Genomic DNA, 19,245 nt, shown 5'->3' with positions numbered 1-19,245 from the left:
TAGGTGTTTAATACCGGTCACTTCCTTGCAGGCAAAGCACGTCTGGTGCTACTCTTTCGGTAGATCTTTCCTAAGTCCTGCTGACTCACTTTGTATCCTCCGGGAAGGCGGTCCGAGCAGCTGGAGGCGGGGGCCTCGGGAGGTGAAGGCTTCGGAAGGCAGGACAACAGAAGGTTGGGGCTTCAGGAGGCCGAGGCTTCGGGAGACTGAGGTCTCGGGGGGCTGGGCTTCGGGAGGCCGAGTTTTGGGAGGTTGAGCCTTCGGGAGGCCGAGCCGGTTAAGCCAAGGGAAGGCTTCGCCGGTACGAAGAGGTACCGCGAAAGGACCTGATGACTTCAGAGGTCGAGCCTTTAGCTGAGGGTCCGGAGATCAAGGCTCCGGAGGGATCTGGATAGTAATCTTCGACCATTATTCTCAGGCTGGTTTATTTTTTCCCAACATTATAATTATTTAATATTGATTAATCGACCAAGGTGGTTATCTTATGTGACTGTTGATATTTTAGAGGAGACTGGCTGCTAGTGGGAAATGGAATTTCATAGTTTAATAAGATGGGCTGTTGTTTGCTTAGCAAAACATTGCATTTTCCGATGTTTTCTGGGATTAAAATCTGAAACTTCCAGCCTTTGACTCACTTTTGTTTTCTTAAGAACAGTGCACCGATACTTTCTTCGAATGGGGGCATGTGCCCATAGCGGCACCTAAACCTATTGCAGTAACTTTCTGTAGCATTGCCTATGTCAAGAAGAGAATCCATTATAGATTATTGCTGTCTAGGGAATTTGTTTGACATATCAAATTTTTTCCTGAATTTATTGGACCAAGTGTTGGAGAACTGGAGGTTTATCAATCATTTTCAGTTGGGTGCAAGTTAGTAATGATTTTTTTTTTTGCAATTGCTAGATTAGTGTAGGTTGATCTAAGAAAATGTTGAATAGTGAGTAGCATCTGACTGATGGATTCTGTTAACTCCCTTCTTGTGGGCGTGGCAAGGCTGAACTCTTCAATGTGGAAAGCTCTTACTACAATTGTCACAATATTATTGTGTTATTGAGTTTTCCTTATAATGCTGTCAGGAATTTGCGCTCTCTCAGAAGTATCATGAGGGACTCCTCAAGTTGCAACAAAAAGACTATGCAAAAGCTCGTGAACTTCTTGAGGATGTTTTGAAGGACCCGCTAATATCGAACATTCAGGCAATCTAACTAATAATATTTCATATTTTATTTTGTGGCCTTCTCCGTAACAGCAAGTAGTTTGTTTCAACAGGTTGATAACACTGGCAGCGATCAGCATTTGCTGCAGCTAAGGTTCTTTTCACACACCTTTTGTTATTTTAATGGTAAAGATGCACTTAGTTGTTGATTGGTTTAAATGCTGGGCATAGTACTGAAGAAATATATAAAATAGAAGAACCATTCAGAAAACAATTGAGTTGCATAAAACTAAGATGCTTCTAAATTTTATTCTACCGAGTACCCAATAATACCAATTCCTTATCATAGTGACTTTGGAAGACCGATTTTCTTCTGTAAGGGATCATAATTTGAATATCTATAAGCTTAATGGCACAAATTGTAGTGCTACAATTGCAAAGGCAATGTAGTATTTCAAAAGAAGGAAAATGCTCGTGTTTATGCCTATTTTCCTCAGCGATTTTCTGATGGTTTGGTTTGATCATGTTTTTCCGGATATATTTCCTCTTTTTGTTTGAAACAAGATCTTCCTTTCCCAACAGGTAGCTAATGGTTCTATATATGCATAGCATCGTAGCATACTGCTTACTCATCATAATATGTTTTAGTTTTGTTGTACAATACACGACAACTGCCTACTTGTTTTGTGTCACAACTCTTGAATTAGATAACTTACTGATTCCACTGGCTGATTAATTTGACATGTCTGACATTATTTTTTTCTCTTAAAATGTTGACACACCTTTTTTCAATTGCACAGGTTTTTGACATTGAAAAACCTTGCATTTGTCTTCCGTCAACAAGGGTTGGAGTTTTATGATAATGCTCTTCGTTGTTACCTACAAGCTGTCGAGCTTGATGCAAACGATTCAGTTGTATGGAATCATCTGGGAACACTTTCTTGCTCGATGGGTTTGCTGAGCGTATCAAGATGGGCTTTTGAGCAAGGGCTTCAATGCAGCCCAAACAACTGTATGATATCATTTTTATTATCATTTTATATTGATTTGTAGTTCATCTATCACACTTGTGATAGCTGTTTTTCTTTCTAATTTAGTTTATGATGTTTTCTATAGGGAACTGCATGGAGAAACTATTGGAGGTGCTTATAGCAATCCATGATGAAGTCGCATGCCTTTCTGTTGCAAATTTATTGCTTAGGAATTGGCCATCACATCATCGTGCTTTACATGTAAAGAAGACCATTGAGGATACTGAGCCAGTACCTTTTGCACCTCGGGGTATTGACATACTTGAACCCAAGCATGTGACACTCAACTTTTCCAATAAAAGAAAATCTGGAGATGATGAAATCCATCAAGAAACGAGGACGAAGAAGAGTAAACAGAATGCTACATTGCAATTGAACGAAGCAAAATGGATGGCCCTTTTAGATGGTATCCTAAGCTTCTTAAGTGCAAACAACAAGAAGGCTGATGAAGATAATTGCACAAATACTGCGTATAGGTGTTCAGGCATTGAGGGTAGTGACAAGGGGCTTGCTTATAACATGATTGATGTTGTTGTATCTACAGATACATTCAAAACTGTGGAACCTGCTGCCGGAAATGGAAATGATTCGTACCATGATGGTAAGAGTGTGCCATCTCATGATTTCAAAACTACAGTTAAAGAGAAAGATGTTAATTCAAATAGAGAACATCCTCATGAAAGGCGAAGCACACGCCTTGAGAGGCTGAGAAGTCGCAAATCTGGAAAAGATGAAAATGGAACCGATGGTAAAGATATATCGCATGCTATGACCCAGTTTCTAGATTCATTTATACTGAAGGGGCCAAGTGCTGCAGAAAAGATTGATTGTTCTGGAAATACTCATGCTGATACTCTCACCTATACATCTGATGATGAGGCAAATGATGTTAAGCTATTTCTATGCAAGGTATCCAAAAATTTTGGTCCTCATCACATTGGTTATATGTTACTTGAGGAGATGGCTCATCTCAAAATACCTTTCCAGGATTATTTTGTTAAGTTCATCGACCTGGAGAAACTTACTAGAGGCTGGGCTCAAGACAGATCTGCATTGTGCAGCTTATTTCTAGCTGAACTGTACTATGATCGAGCTTTGTGGTCTGGAAGCCCATCAACATCCTCAGAATTGTCTGATTCATCTTACCATGTTTGTAAGATCATAGAGTCAATAGCTCTGGAATTACCATTCAACACATCTGTTGGAGAAATGCATTCTACCAACTTGGATTTGGGTACGGAAAACAGTATGGCAGATGTGTGTTCAAGTGATCGAATTGAGAAAAATGATTCACATGTTTCCAAATGTCCTGAAAATTCTGACAAACCTGTTTCCTGTAACATGCTTACTGATGAAAAATCTGAATGTGATTCTTCGTCAAACATGAATTGTGCGTTCTGGATTCGCTTCTTCTGGCTGAGTGGCTGTCTGTCCCTTTCATCAGATAGCAAAGAGAGAGCTTATAAGCAGTTCAATATTGCCCTGTCAATCCTAAGAAATAACAAAGAAGCCAAAAGCAGTGGAGAGCTCATTCTTCTACCTCACACTAAGCTTGTAAAATTGCTGACTGCTGACACAATTCTTCGTGAAATTAACTTGATCAGGCTTGAATCTTTACTTTGGAACAATGATGAGAATATCAACAAAATAACTCATACAGAGTTCATGAAATTGCTACCTCCACTTTTACTTTCCACCAGAGATGTCCATGTTGGAAATGCATACGGTCCACCAAGAGAAAGCGAAACTGTTATTTCACTTGAGTTGTCTGCCTTGGATGTCTTAATATCTGCATGTGAAAAAGCAAAACCAATGAACATCCAGGTCTATCTTGACTCTCATCGAAGGAAAATTCAAGTTCTAACTGTGGCAGCTGGTATGATAGGATCTGTTACACCCCCAAAGGGAAAAGGTTCAAGTGATGTGGACTTTGTGGAAGCAATGAACAGGAACCGGCTAGAGAATGTTGTGGAAGCAGTCAAAGACATATCTCAAAACGCCAGTAAAGCAAAAGACTTTATTGATCAGTGTGATAATTCTGTAAGTTGGATGTTCTTTTTTTCCGCAGATCTCATTAATTGTCCTTTTAGCTCAAGTCTTTTCCTTGGCAATATCTACCGAGGTTCACTTTTATGCTAATTCATAAGTATATCACTGCCCCACTTAAAAATGATTAGATATGGGTGTAGAGTGAGAAGGTTGAAACTTTGGGGTTTCTGTGGTTTGTCAGTAATGTTCCATGGATAAGTCAGAATTTAAAATTTTTGGCACATTTATCACAGCCAAACTTTTGAATCTTTGACCACACACACGCACGCACACATATTTATGAATATCTAGATTGGCCATAGGAAAAAAATGAGCGTTTTTTGCTGTAGAAACTATTCTTAGTATATAATTTTAGTTTTTGCAAACATATGATGGGAAATATTTGTGGTTAAACCTGTACCTTGGAGACTGCAAAGTAAACAAAGGGGAACTGTCTTGTGTTTTTAACTGGAGGGAGTAGATTGGTTGATCGGGCAAGGAGCATAAAGTTTTCCACAGTTCCTCTGAGCCACACATATAGTCATAGCGAACGCATTCTATTATCCTGATTACATAAGGTTGCCTGTAATTAGCTGCCGAGAGAAAGGCAGTGAATTATAATGATAATGGAGTGTTATAGCTTCCCATGGGTCAATTTCCTGCACTGTAATAGATCTCATCTGAGGTCTTCGCTACTTAACATATGACTTATCCTTGGCTGTGGTGGTTGAGGATTATGTTATCCTAAACATTTTAGGATGATCTATGTTTTTCTGGCATGTGTTTGTTAGTTTAGTTGTTCCTTGGTACTTAGTGAAATAGTCTATCAAAGATGTGTTACAGTGGTGCAAGTCTATCAAGGGTGTTACAACGGTGCATGTTAGGATGGTACTTATTACTTATGCAGTTATGCTTATTCGATGTAATTAGTGAAACTGCATTATCTATTACATGAACAGTAGCAATTTTCTTGAATAAATTCGACCAAACCTGTATGCTTGCTTACAAGTCAGGGAAAAGCTTTTCATGAATTAATTCCTCTAATACTGCCACCTGAGTGACAGTTTGATTTTCGTATTTGCAGAATGGGCAAGATGGCTGGAGTTCATTAATTTCTATCGTTGGTGACATTCAATCATTGCTCCTTACAATCAAGTGCGCTGCTTTCAAGATGATCCTGTCGAGAAAATTCTCGTGCTCTGGAACCTCCTATCAGGTTGACCAGTTGGAGAGTTCGTGTCTCATTGATGCAGCCATTGCATTTTGCAAGCTCCAGCACCTTGATCCTACAATATCCATCAAAACTCAGGTATGTGCCACCTTTGTATTAGGCAAAGTCGCAGAGTTCTGAAGTAATGCTTTTCCTATTCAACATTCATCACTTGCTTTCGTTCACCTATGCAGGTTGACTTAATTGTCGCAGTCCATGATTTGCTTGCTGAATATGGGCTCTGCTGTGCTGGAAGGGATTGCGAAGGGGAGGAAGGGACATTCCTCAAGTTTGCAATCAAACATTTCATGGCACTAGATGTGAAACTAAAATATCAACTTAGTAGGTTTTCCTACCAAATTTATTCTTATAGTCATGTTTCCTTGTCAATTAATAACTGGCATTTGTTGGTTTTTCTCTATCTTATTGTACAGATCCAAATGGGATGGAAGAAGATGCAGCTCCAAAAAATGACAGAGCACAAGACACTATGACTGATGAACCTTCAGTTGGTGACAGTAAGCAAAACTCTGAGGATGAAGAAGAATCGGGTAAGACTGGATTTGTAATGATCCTTAGATCATTACTGGATAAATACCGCCGAGAGGGTGGCTGGGTGGATGTCTCTTCAACTGTATGCCGGCTAGTATGTCTCTTGCTTACCGCGACCACAAGGGTAGGCGCCATATCAGATATTGACCGCCCATGTAACCACCGATTAGTCTAAAACATTGTGTTGTTGCCGTCACCGACATTTGAGATGATGGAAACCGAAAACAAGGTCTTAGCATTTGCATTTATCTGGATCGGAAGGGAGGCCCATAGTCTATCCGGTTGAGTTTTTTGCAACCAAAGCCATCTCATGCGCAGCGACCATGACAATGTGTCGAGGTTGTGGATGCCGAGTTCGCCAAGCTCCACAGACCGGCATACTTTGCTCCAAGCAATCACACAATGGCCTCCGTTCGCGTTAGCTTTGCCCTTCCACAAGAAACACCTTCTGATCTTGTCAATAGCTTTGGCAACCCATTTAGGAATATCCATAGCGATTAGTTGATAAATTGGGATGGTTGTAAGCACTTTCACAAGGATCAATCTGCCAACCGGATGCATCAAAGCCGCCTTCCATCCTGGGAGTTTGTCGGCGATCTTGTCCAGGAGAGGCAGCAAATGGGCCTTAGTTAGCTTCTTGATGGACAATGGTAGTCCCACATAAGTACAAGGGAACTCTTGTAGTGCACATGGCAGCGTATCTTGAACCACAACCATGCCCCCATCCTAACAATGAATGGTGGAAACCGAACACTTTTGGATGTTCGATTTCAGCCTGGTAGCATCCCCAAACAGCTCCAAAATGTCTTTGATAACCACCATATCCGAAACAACATGCCACAAGAACAATACGACTTCGTCGGCATACAGAGATACCCCGGTGGTTTAATGGCCGATATGCAAGTGGCTGCAGCAATCCTTGCTCTTCGGCCCGGTTGATCAAAGCGTTGAGAGCATCCATGACTAGGATAAATAACATCGGGGACAATGGGTCCCCTTGCCGAAGTCCACAGTGATGAGAGATCGGTTCCCTTGGAACACCATTTAAAAGAACCCGAGTAGAAGTTGTGGAGAGCAAACCGCATAGAATGGTGCACCACCGGAGGCCAAAGCCCAAGTGTGAGAGCAACTGCAATAAGAAGGGCCACTCCACTGAATCAAATGCCTTCGATATGTCCAATTTGAGAAGCATTTGCGGCTCCTTTTGTTGTGTAGAAATCGAGCTGTTTGTTGGACAAAAAGAAAGTCATCTTGAATGCAACGTCCGCGGATAAAAGCACTCTGATTAGAGGACACCACAGAGGATAATCTCGGAGCAAGACAAATAGCCAATATCTTTGCCACTAGTTTGGCAAAGCTATGGATCAAGCTAATAAGGCAATAATCTCCAACCTTGATTGCATCGGCCCTCTTGGGCAGTAGTGTGAGGTAGGCAGAGTTAAGCGAACCAAGCTTCCTGCTATCACCTTCATGTACCGCCATTGATGCTGCCATGAGATCATCTTTTATGATGGGCTAGCAACTCTGATAGAAACGCCTCGTGAAGCCATCGGGCCCCAGGGCCTTGTCAAGAGGTAAGTCTTTTATAGTCCTCCATGCCTCGTCTTCTGAAAAAGGGGCATCTAGATCATCAAGATTATGAATTGGTAGCTGCAATGCATCAAGGTCCAACATTCAAGGACGGTCCCCTGCAGTGCCGAGCAATTGAGAGTAAAAATCAAAGGCAACTAGCTACTTTTCCTCTTGAGCCGTGATGATATCATCCTCCACTTGCAATTTACCAATAAAATTCTTCCTTTTCCTGTACGCGGCATGGATGTGAAAGGAGGTGTTTGCATCACCCTCTCGGAGCCAATCGATCCTCGAACGAAGGCGAGCAATGGTTCGTTCAAGAGAAGTGAGGCCCAAGCAATGCATCTTGAGTTTTCGGCACAGCCACTCATATAATGGTTGAGAATCCCTAGCAATCTCTAGTTGGTGAATTATCTCCTTTGCCATGAGGAGCTGCTGCTTTATGTTACCAACCTTGCGCTGCCCCCAGCCCTGAAGAGCCTCGCATAGTCGCTGCCGCTTCAGAGCCATACGCTCAATAGGGCACACGGTGGAAACTTGAGCCGACCAAGCTTGTTGTACAACTTCGTGAAAACCATCAATTCGGGTCCAAAAGCTCTCAAATGAAAGCGGCGCATGCCTCTTGTGTTATCATGAAGCCCAAGAATTAAAGGACAGTGGTCAGAGATGCCCGACACCGAACTTTGCAAGAGGCAATCCGGGAAAATATTCTCCCAATCAGCTGTACAAATAACTCGGTCCAACCTGACCAAAGTTGGCGAAGATCTTTCATTAGACCATGTAAACTTTCGGTCGACCAACGAGATCTCATTCAAATCAACATCATTTAGAAGCCTCCGAAAGCATCCCATCATTGCTCTTGTCTTTGGATCGATAAATGAGATTGTAATCACTCGTGACTGCCCACAGGGTGAAGCATTGTGCATGAATCGCTTGTAGCTCATCAAGAAACAAGATTTTCTCCGCATCGGATTGGGGCCCATAAACCCCGATGAACCACCAACATTGCACATCATATTCGTGGAATTGGACAGAAATGGAGTAGTTGTCTGTGCGGATGGTGACCATCTGACATACAGTAGGCTTCCAAGCAACCAAAATGCCACCCCGTGAGCTGGAGGCCGGTAGTACATGCCACCCATCAAAATAAGATCCCAACATCGAGAGAATTTTGTAGCGAGAGAGATTGGCCACCTTTGTTTCTTGAAAACACACAATGTCAGGCTTCAAAGAATTAACAACCTCCCGAATCGAATCACAGCGTGCTTTCTTGTTGAATCCGCGCACGTTCCACACTAGAATCTTGGATGTATTCATAAAAAAAACTATGGAAATGGCCTGAGCACGACGTCTCAACATAGCACCGAGATGCCATCAACCACTCTTGATTGGCCTTCGTTGGGAGCTGACCAGCCGAAAATGGTAGCTAAGGCCATGATGTGCGCCCTTGACGGTGGGTTGGAGAAAAACCTTGCAGATTCATCTTGAGCCTGTTGATCCACCAGCGTATTACCCGTGATGAGACCAAAACCCCTCATGACAAAAGAGGAGCCCTTAACAAAAGATGAGGTCGTCCGACGCGCGGCTTCAATTCTCGCGCTGCGTCTCGGAGAGCAGTCCAGTGGTGGGCGCTTCTTGCGTCGCTTTGAAATGTGAGGCCTCGGCAGAAGACTGTTGGTGGGGATGCTCATTTGCGAGATGAACACCGCATGCGCCGGGGTAGATGGTGCAGGTTGGTCTTGGTCTAGCGGCAGAGGTGACACTGTATTCATTGTGACATCGGAGTAGATGGAGCATCTTGGTCCGGCTGCGGCAGTTGCGGCGGTGGTGCTGCACTCACTGCGCGCACCGAAGTAGATGGAGCATTTTGGTCCGGCTGCATCAGTTGCAGAGGTGGTGCTGCACTCCACTCCAGGATCAGTGGTTGCTTTGCTGAGGTGCAAACCTGCCTGGAGTAGACTCGCGAGCAGGACTTGGATATGTATCGGTCCAGATCCGGCACGCAAACGGAGGCGGGTGTTGCTTTATCCGAGCTAGAGGGAGGGCTAGGAGGAGTAGCCGGCACCTTCTCAACAGAAGAAATCGAGCTCGCACACCCTTTGTTCATAGCTACAGTAGGCGACACGTTTGCATGCTCCACCATTGCATGGCCATATACATCTCTTGTCGTGTCAACCTGGGAAAGCCCCAAGGGAGCGGGAGGTCGACCAATCGAGACGATCGGGCCCTCCACCACATCAACCTCGAGACTTGTATGCACTTTGGCTGAAAACGCAGCAGCATCGGGAGTCGAGACCGCGGCAGCGACAGATCCACTGGTACAGCTAACCGAGACCTTGATCGATGCCTCCTCTGTCACTGTGTGCCCACCCAGCAAAGCATGTACTTGATTAGCGTTAGCATCAATGTGGCCTGATTCCACTAAGTTCTCACAGCCGCTGTCTTCATGGAACGAGGAGGCAGCTTGGGCTGGAACTGGAACGTTGCTATTGGGAATTAAATTCTCACGGCCGTCATCTTCGAGATGCGAGACAGCTTGTGATGCAGGCTGTGGGGCCACAACAACTACTACGGCCACGTCGACTGCCACATGGGACGTGCCAAGTGAGGTGGAGTCACACGCCGACTACAACATCGGGCCACGCAGGGTGCTGCTACCCACGCAGTCGTCCCTGCTGGCAAGCCTTGTTCCTCTCAAGGAGTCACTCCGGAGTGCCGAAGGGACCATCATCAGCACGCCGGCGAGCGTGACGATTTGCCCCATCATCTGTCGGTGGGGAAGGCGGCTCTGGTGGCTGTGCAAAGTCGACACAATCCAAAACATGGATTTCAAACGGATAGATTAGGGACCTCATTACTGGCAGCCCCTCAAACGCCATGAACTCCATGGGCTCCATGACTAGGAGGTCTTTGCAGGCCAGGATGAGTGCTGGGTTGCTGGTCCACGCAGTGACATGAAACTTTGACAAGTCTGAACGATCTTGAGTGGTTGGATGTACACTTTGTATCCAGCAACACGGAGCAAGGAGGCGCTCCGCCAAAGACAAATCCCACGCATGTGGCGGAACGCCGAGCAGCGAGAGCTTAACCCGAAAAGGGAGCATCTTGCCGGTAGCGTGAGCAAATCGGGACCCAACGCTTGAGCAAGAGATCGAAGCGAGGCAGATGGAGCGACCGACCGTCGTTGAGCATTCGCGCCACAGACCCCTCATCATGCAGCAACAAGAATAAATCCTCCGGCGTGGTACGGTGGATGGAGAGGGTGTCCGCAGCGAGATCAAAATGGGCAGCGATGGCCTCCAGGGCGTCCCCTGGTGAGACCGCAGGTCTGGCGCCCACGATGGTCACGAGGATTGCCTTGTGCAGCTCACTTTCAGCTGCTAGGATGTGCTCCAAACGTCCAATGAAACACATCTCTGGCAGCGTAGCGTCCGGAGTGGCCGCCGGAACTGTTTGAACATGATGCAGGAACGCTTGCTCAAGGGAACCTCCATCACTATTCAGCATCGCAGCCCCTCTCGCTGCTGCCGAGAGGCGACGCCGGTGTCGGTGTCGGCGCAAACGAACGTCACGAGCCCCAACGGCCTCATCCACAATGGAGCCACCCCGAGACGACACAGGAAGGGGAGAGCTGTCGGGAGCCGAACCAGTGAGGCCACTGGGAGCAACGTCGCTCGCCGCAGCCGGCGTGATGCAACGCCAATTGAACTTGCGCTTCTGCAGTGGTTGCCAGGGCGCCATGTGGCAAAAGGGAGCTTGGTGCCCTAGGGCCAAACAACGGAAGCAACGGGTGCGATTCTTGCATCCATCAGCTTTGTGGGTCGTTGAAACATCGGCCCCGGACGACCTCCAGGACCTAGCCGCGTGTCCACCGTGGAGGACGGGGGAGGCAGGACTGTGACTGCTTGCTGATCACCTTACACCATCCGCCCGCATCAGGGCCGGTGTCTTGGGGCGGAGCGTGGATGACCACCGACCGGATGACAGGACGAGACCTGGGCGTTGGATCTTGTCTGGCCGTCGGTCCCTGTTTGGCCGGGACGACGACCTCCGTCGAGGGAACAGGAGCTTGAGCTCCAGAACCCACCACCACGTCTCGACACGAGGCTGAGGCTGCGGTGCACGCCGGGCTCCCAGACTTGAGTGGAGGAGGCGAATCGTCGCGCCAACGGAGCTCTTTGGAGCGGGCCGTCAGTGCAGTTGCTGCTGCGGAGACTAGAGATCCTTGCGCTAAGGGGGATGAAGGGTTGCTGGCCGGCTTGAGAGAGGAGGCCGAGGTAGGGAGGGTGGCCGCCGGGCTAGAGCTAGTCATCGGCGTGGGGCTGTGGAGGGGAGAGGCGTCAGGGAGGGGAGGGGTCAGGGTGGGAGATAAGACGTCCATCCCAGGAACACCCACTTTTGCAGATACATGACATTTGATGACCCACACGTTATTTTTCACGTGTACCGTTCTCTGGCATGTAACAACTTCACCCCTCCTCCAGACATCTCGACCTTAAGCCTTGGTGGTGGCCAAGGATGCAGCCCTCGGAAGCCCCATGTTTCAAGTGTTGTGTCGCCTCGCATGAGAAATCAACAGTGTATCACCGAGGCCTCATGACTAAAGAGAAGGTACTGGCACTCGCCATTGAAGTAGCCGGTGGCAGTGAGGGATACCAGTGTGGGACAATAGGGTCTCTTTTCCTACTGCGAGATGCAGAAGATGTACAGAATATGCAACAACCCTGCATGCTCCCATGCACCTCCCGCTGATCACCTCAAAAGACACGACGTAGGCTGGTAGTACGGTGTAGGTGGCCACAGTACAACAACGACTGTCGCCTTTCGGAGTGAGGCCACCAAAAGGTGCAGCCAAAGGCAGCACAACTAATGATGGGGACTTTGCTAGTAGATGTGGTGGTGAGTCTGGCGTTGGCAGCGGAAGTGTCGGCAACATCGGTGGTGCGGCAGCTCACCTTTGCCTCTTGTGCCCCACTGCCAGGGGGCACGACTTGGGCGACGGAGCCCGTAACCACGGTCGCCCCAGCGCCGCCCTTTTGTTTGGCCTTGGCTTGATCGGCTAATGTGATGGAATCCGCCATGATAGCCTCACCAGCGATGCCCTTTTGCTTCTCGACTCGGGCGACGGAGCCTGTAGCCGCAGTCTCCCCAGCATCGCCTTTCTGTTTGGCCTTGGCTGGATCAGCCGATGTGATGGAATTCGCCATGATAACCTCACTAGTGATGCCCTTTTGCTTCTCGACTGCTGTGAGGGCTGACGGCAGTGATGGTGCAGTTCATGTCGGTGATGGCTGTCAAGGTTCAACTGACAGCAGTGATGGTGCAGTTGACGTCGGTGATGGTGCGGTTAACGTTGGCGAAACTGTCCTGAAACTCCTTGCGGGGCTTCTCCTCATGCACAGTTAGCAAAACCTTGAAGCTGTTCCCGGTCTCAGATGCCATCTTTTGCAGCAGTGTGTCCTGTTCTTGCAGCATCGTGCGGAAGGTGGCCTTGGCCTCAAGGACCTCGCTGCCGGTCATGGTGACGGGTCAGCGGTCGGCTCTGATAGCAGCTGCAATGATCCTTAGATCATTACGGGATAAACACCATAGGGAGGATGGCTGGGTGGAGTCAGCTTGTTGGGGATGGATGGCAACATATTTGAGAGACTAGATTATTTTTTTCTCGATTGCTTTCTCAAAGAGATACAGCCACATCTTTATATAGATGGAATGTCTTGACCCTTAAGAAACCTATCTCTAAGATTAAGGAAATAGGTAACTCAACTTCTCTTAACAAATATAACAGGTAACTTATTTAGAAACGAACCTAAGCTAACTTTTACCATTATTGCTACAGTACCACAGCTCACATGTACCGTTCCCTGGCACATAACAGGATTTCACAGACCATTTTAGTAATGTGTTACTATTTTGTATATATCTTGCGGCAAAGATGATATATAACTTGCGATAGTGTTGGCTGGTTATATCTCATGAATTATGGATACCTAAATTCTTCCTTGCCTGTTTGTACATCTCTCTTTGTTTTGCTTCTTTTTTTATAGATAAAAATCACAGTAGGGCCTCCTCTCCTTTTTTGGTTCAAAATTATCGATACCTAAATTCTTGATGCTGCAGCAAAAGTAGAAAGCTATGAATAAAGCATTTTATTGGTGTCTCCCTGATAAATGCCCTGGCCATGCAGAATTGGACGAGATACAGTCATGTATTGATAGTGCCTTGGACCAGGCTTTTTTCTGCTTATATGGTTTGAAGATAAACCCGGATTCTTGCAGTGAAGATGATCTCGCGGTACATAAAAATACAAGCCGTGGTGATTATCAAACGAAAGAACAATGTGCTGATGTGTTTCAATATGTCCTGCCATACGCAAAAGCTCTATCTGTGAGTAAATTCTTAATAACTACCTACGTGTTTGCTACTTTTAGTTTGGTATGAACTATGAAATACAGTGCTTAATGCCTTGGTCATTCTTAATTTGTTGTTTCAGAAAACTGGCTTGGTTAAACTACGAAGAGTGCTGCGGGCTATACGGAAACACTTTCCACAGCCACCTTATGACTTACTGGTTAACAATCCTATTGATAATTTCTTGGATGGAACTGATTCTTGTGAAAAGATGCTCTCTGAAATTTATGAAACTAATGGATCTAGGGAAGCTATCCTGAATGTACTGTTCCCAGGTGAAAGAGGCTACGAAGCATTCAAAAAACTCTCCACTACCAGGTTGGCTTTTACATTGCACCTAGGATCCCTTCTCTATGAATTAAGCAGTACTGTTGGGTATACCCTAGTTTATATGTTCAGCTATTTGGTGCAGCTCAGAGCCTTACTCGGATGTTTACGGAAACCTGTATTACTACATAGCACAAGCTGAAGATTTAAGTGCCACCGACAAGTATACAGGTTTTGTTTTGAAGAAGGAAGGAGAAGAATTTGTTGAACAGGGTGCTAATCTTTTCAAGTATGATTTATTGTATAACCCGTTGCGATTTGAAAGCTGGCAGAAACTTTCCAATTTATATGATGAGGTAATATCTTTTTGGTTATACCAATTGATTGGATCTTTTTCCTTATATTAGTCAGTTCTGTGGCATAACCAGGGTTCATTATGGCAGGAAGTTGACTTGTTGCTCAACGATGGTAGTAAACATATAAGCATCTTGGATTGGCGGATGAATACAACTTTAATTCAAAGGGTTGAGATGGGTCGTAGACATAGTCGACGCTGCTTATTGATGAGTTTAGCATTGGCCAAAACTGTTCCTGAGCAGGTGAGTTACATTTGTTATGGAGAGTATCTTCGGCAGGAGGAAAATCAAATTATATACAGAGTTTGTTAGTTTAAGTTAGTTGGGTTGAATTCATTAGTTGGAGGTAGGATTTGTTAGTTGGTTTAGCTTGGAGATAAGATTCTCTGTTAGCTTGGGTTCTATTTAAAGGATAGTGATGTACCAATTAGTTAAGCAATGAATAAACAAGTTTAGTCCACATAAATTAGCTGCTTAGAGCCTTCTTGAGAGGGCGAGTATGCTCCGCCATCTATCCCTGCCGATCCAATCAATTAAGCTATATCATCTTTGGTATCATAGACGTTTCCTTCCTGTGGACCATTGCCCTCCAACAAGTTCCGCTGTTGCACATCAATTCGTCGTCCATCAATCTGCTCCATGCTCTGTTTTCAGCCTTCCGTCGCTGCAGCATCTGTCGTCCACCTTCCTGGGCCAGGCCGCCCTGGCCTCTCCCGCTCGCGGCCACCGACCGTGCCTGTGCGCCGTTCGAAGCTCTTTCGCCGCCAGCTGCCATCTCGCTGTCGGCCTACTCATCGTCGCCGGCCGCGACCTCATCATTGGTGATCCGCTCTGGCCGGTCCTCACCGGCACTCATCGTGCCACCACCGGGTTCCGCCTCCAAACCTGGCCACCGCACGTCCTCACCGTCCGCATCCTCCACTGGCCGCCTCAAGCCGTCGCGCGCTTGGCCATCCCCGTTGCGCCCAAGCAATCCAAGATGATATGGCTTAGTTGATTGGATCGGTAGGGATAGATGGCGGAGCGTACTCGTCCTCTCAAGTAGGCTTTGAGTAGCTAATTTACGTTAACTAAACTTGTTTATTCATTGCTTAACTGATCGATACATCACCATCCTTTAAATAGAACCCGAGCTAATAGAGAATCTTATCTGTAAGCTAAACCAACTAACAAATCCTATCTCTAACTAATGAATCCAACCCAACTAACAAACTATGTCTCTATCTAATTTGATTCTCCTCCTGCCGAAGATACTCTCCAGAACACATTAGTACCTGAAAGTACACTAGAAAGCCCTAGATTTGTTCTATACTGTTCCATCTTTGTCTTCATCTTGCACCTGAGTGTATGGGAAATTAAGAGCGTGGGGTTGGCAAGGCCCATTATCCAAGTATTTTCTTCTTCACCTTTCTGTTATTCGGATGGTAAGCATATATTTGTTTCCTTCTTAATTACGAGGAGATGGGCAAGCAAACCCTTCTAGTAGCCAGTATGAAAATTGAAAAACATTGCCTGGATCAAATTGAATCTCCTGTTGCCAATAGATATCCTCTGGAGTAGAATCCATAGCACCTAAAATTTGTGGATAATTCAAAGACGCAATTAAACTACTTCATATATGGCTCACGTTCAGAAACAAGAATTGCACAACAGAAGTACCCAATTCAAATATGCATCAAGAAGCATACTTGACATAGTATTTGTATCACAAGTCTCGTCCCTTGCAATTCGCCTCCAATTTGCAACTAGGCTGTTAGTCCCATCTCCAAAACTCCAATTTCAAACCCTAATCTTATAATTTGACAAAAGGCATTCATTATCATCTAATTAAAACCCTTACTCCCTAACTAGTTTTTCTTGAAAGAAATCAGCATAATTGGGAGGTAATTAGAAGAGAGGCAGAGAGCATTACCTATGATCATGACTGGTGAGTGGGGCATTTCCTGATTAGAGGAGGCTGCGGGTTGTGGGTGGCAGAGGGCAGCGGCCTCGGCCAGGTGGCGATTCAAGAGTGCCATTGTTATGATCGGACAGACTTACCAATGCCGTCACAAGCGCCAACGTGGTTGAAGGTTCACGCCAGCTCGTGGGACAATCAAAGACTTCATTCAGTTAGGTAGATGATTTGATTAATTGGTTGTTTAGAGATTACATTGGTTGTTAGGATATTCAGTTAAGTCTCCAATTTGGCTACAAATAGCAGGATATTGTTATCGTTAGAATCAAGCAAGAAGAAATAAAGAGGTCTCTTGTTTCCTCTTGCTCCCATCTACTCGCGCTCTCTCGTTCTTCCGCTGTCGACAACATCGCCACGGTGCCTGGTCGCCGGTTCAAGCCTTGGCCACCGATCCGCCATCGGTACTTCATGCACCAAAACTCTGGTTCTATCAATATGATATTAGAGATGTCGGGTTCCCATGATGAGGATGCTTCCGCGGCAGTAGCACAGGCGCCGGCCATAGAGGCCATGGCCAAGATGATGGCCGACCTGACGAAACAGCTAGCAGACATGGCGCTGTAGATATCGAACATGTCCTCTCGCGTAACCACCATAGAGCAGCACCCTGCCGCTGCCGCCGAGCACAACGCTCTTGTTACCATAGTCGCGTCGCCCACGACATCAACATCAGCCCTCACCGCCGACTCACCCCACCACAGCGTTCCGCCATTGGGCATGCCTCCGCAACCACAACTACCAAACACCGCCACCATCCCAATCCACCACATCCAGTTTCCACCCTCACCCTCACCGATTCCCAACAACCCTATCCCGCCCCCACCACCACCCATGGGCGGCAACAATGGCGTTCCTCGATTCCATAAGCTCAATTTTCCCACGTTCGATGGCAAGGAAGATCCGCTCGGATGGCTAAATCGCTGTGAGCAGTTCTTTCAGGGCCAACGCACCTTGGAGGCAGAGAAGGTTTGGTTGGCCTCATATCATCTCACCGGCATCGCACAACATTGGTACTTCATGCTCGAGCGCGACAAGGGCACGCCGACATGGGATCGTTTCAAGGACCTTTGCAACTAGCGCTTTGGGCTGCTCCTCCGGACCAACCCGCTTGGCGAGTTAGCTCGGCTCCAGTTCCAGGGCACGGTAGAGGCATATCAGGAGAAGTTCTTGAGCTACTGTGCTGCGCCGATCATCTGTCCCCGACACAGCAGGTCCAACTGTTCACTGCTAGACTACCGGATCGCGTGCGCATCGACGTCGAGCTCCATGCCCCTCAAGACCTCCAGATGGCCATGAGCCTCGCGCGCGCCTATGAGCGCTGGACTCAGACTACGGATGGCGCCGCACCACAACACCAGAGCCGACCCTCGCCGCATCCGCCAGGTCGCGTGTCCATACCCATCCCGTTCGTGCTCAAGTCAACGCTAACGCCATAGACGTCGACCACACCAGGTGCAACTTCGTCGACGCCACCACGCCCCTTTCGCCGCCTCACGCCGACGAAACTTACAGAGCGGCAGAAACAAGGCCTCTGTTACAACTACGATGAGCAATACGTGCACGACCATCGGTGCCAGCACTTGTTCTACATTGAGGTCTCGGACTACGACGACGAGGGTGGCCCAGACTTGCCATTGGCAGCGGATGCTCACACTCCAGTGGTCTCCCTCCATGTTCTAACGGGGATCCGCGCGGACGTGGTCATCAATGGCCACCAGCTCATTGCCCTCCTTAACTTGGGCTCCACCCATAATTTCGTCAACCACGCCGTAGCCCAGCACGTCAACTTCGACCTCGCACCACACTCGGGCCTGCACGTCGCCGTGCGCTAGCGACAAGGTGCCGTGCGATGGCTTCTGTCACGACATCGGCATGCGCATCGACCTGGAGGACTTCGTGATCAACTGCTATGCCATTCCTCTGGGAGCTACGATCTTGTTCTCAGGGTCCAATTCCTTTGCACGTTGGGGCCGATATTGTGGGACGACCGCCGCGTGTTCTAGAAAGGCATGGGCTCCCCTCGCCACAACGTCGAACCCCTGGCCGTGCGTGTCGTGTGCATTGGGCACACCGAGGGCACACCACTGATGGACCAACTACTGGAGTTGTTCGGGGACCTCTTCGCCGAACCCGTCGGCTTACCGCCGGCGCGCTCGCGCGACTACATAATCCATCTACCCGGCACCGCACCCGTTGCAGTTCACCCATTCAGACACCCTCAACTGCAAAAGGACGAGCTCGAGAAGCAATGCGCCACCATGCTCGAACAGAGCATCATCCGCCCGAGTTCCTCTGCTTTTTCAGCCCTGGTATTGTTGGTCAAGAAACAAGACAACACATGGCGATTTTGCGTAGATTATTGGGCGCTCAATGACAAGACGTTGAAAGACACACCCTATCCCGGTGGTCGATGAGCTTCTCGATGAACTCTATGGCGCCCACTACTTCATGAAGCTAGACCTCCGCTCGGGCTATCACTAAGTCCGTGTTCACCCGGACGACGTGGAGAAAACTGCCTTCCGCACTCACCACTGCCATTTTGAATTCTTGGTGATGTCGTTTGGTCTGACGAACGCGGCCACAACCTTTCAAGGCCTCATGAACGACGTGCCCCGTCCCCTTCTGCGCCGGTTTGTACTCGTATTCTTCGACGACATACTGAACTATATCTCGTCGTGGTCCGATCACCTGCAACATGTCAAGGC

General features: G+C 47.2%; 1 protein-coding gene across 4 annotated transcripts in view; it reads left to right on the top strand.

Moving 5' to 3' along the window:
* LOC133915700 (calcineurin-binding protein 1-like) overlaps nt 1-19,245 on the top strand; it is a 33,787-nt gene that overhangs the window by 7,850 nt on the left and 6,692 nt on the right. For all 4 annotated transcript variants that reach the window (XM_062358964.1, XM_062358962.1, XM_062358963.1 and 1 more), the window contains exons 3-13: nt 1,077-1,196; nt 1,270-1,310; nt 1,957-2,168; nt 2,273-4,227; nt 5,300-5,524; nt 5,620-5,767; nt 5,860-5,976; nt 13,737-13,936; nt 14,043-14,278; nt 14,373-14,583; nt 14,671-14,826. In XM_062358964.1, coding sequence (XP_062214948.1) covers nt 1,077-1,196; nt 1,270-1,310; nt 1,957-2,168; nt 2,273-4,227; nt 5,300-5,524; nt 5,620-5,767; nt 5,860-5,976; nt 13,737-13,936; nt 14,043-14,278; nt 14,373-14,583; nt 14,671-14,826 — 3,621 coding nt within the window. The remainder of the gene's footprint in view (nt 1-1,076; nt 1,197-1,269; nt 1,311-1,956; nt 2,169-2,272; nt 4,228-5,299; nt 5,525-5,619; nt 5,768-5,859; nt 5,977-13,736; nt 13,937-14,042; nt 14,279-14,372; nt 14,584-14,670; nt 14,827-19,245) is intronic.

Source organism: Phragmites australis, chromosome 4 (assembly GCF_958298935.1).
Source record: "Phragmites australis chromosome 4, lpPhrAust1.1, whole genome shotgun sequence".
Classification (NCBI taxonomy): Eukaryota; Viridiplantae; Streptophyta; class Magnoliopsida; order Poales; family Poaceae; genus Phragmites; species Phragmites australis.
This window is presented reverse-complemented; position numbering and strand designations above follow the sequence as displayed.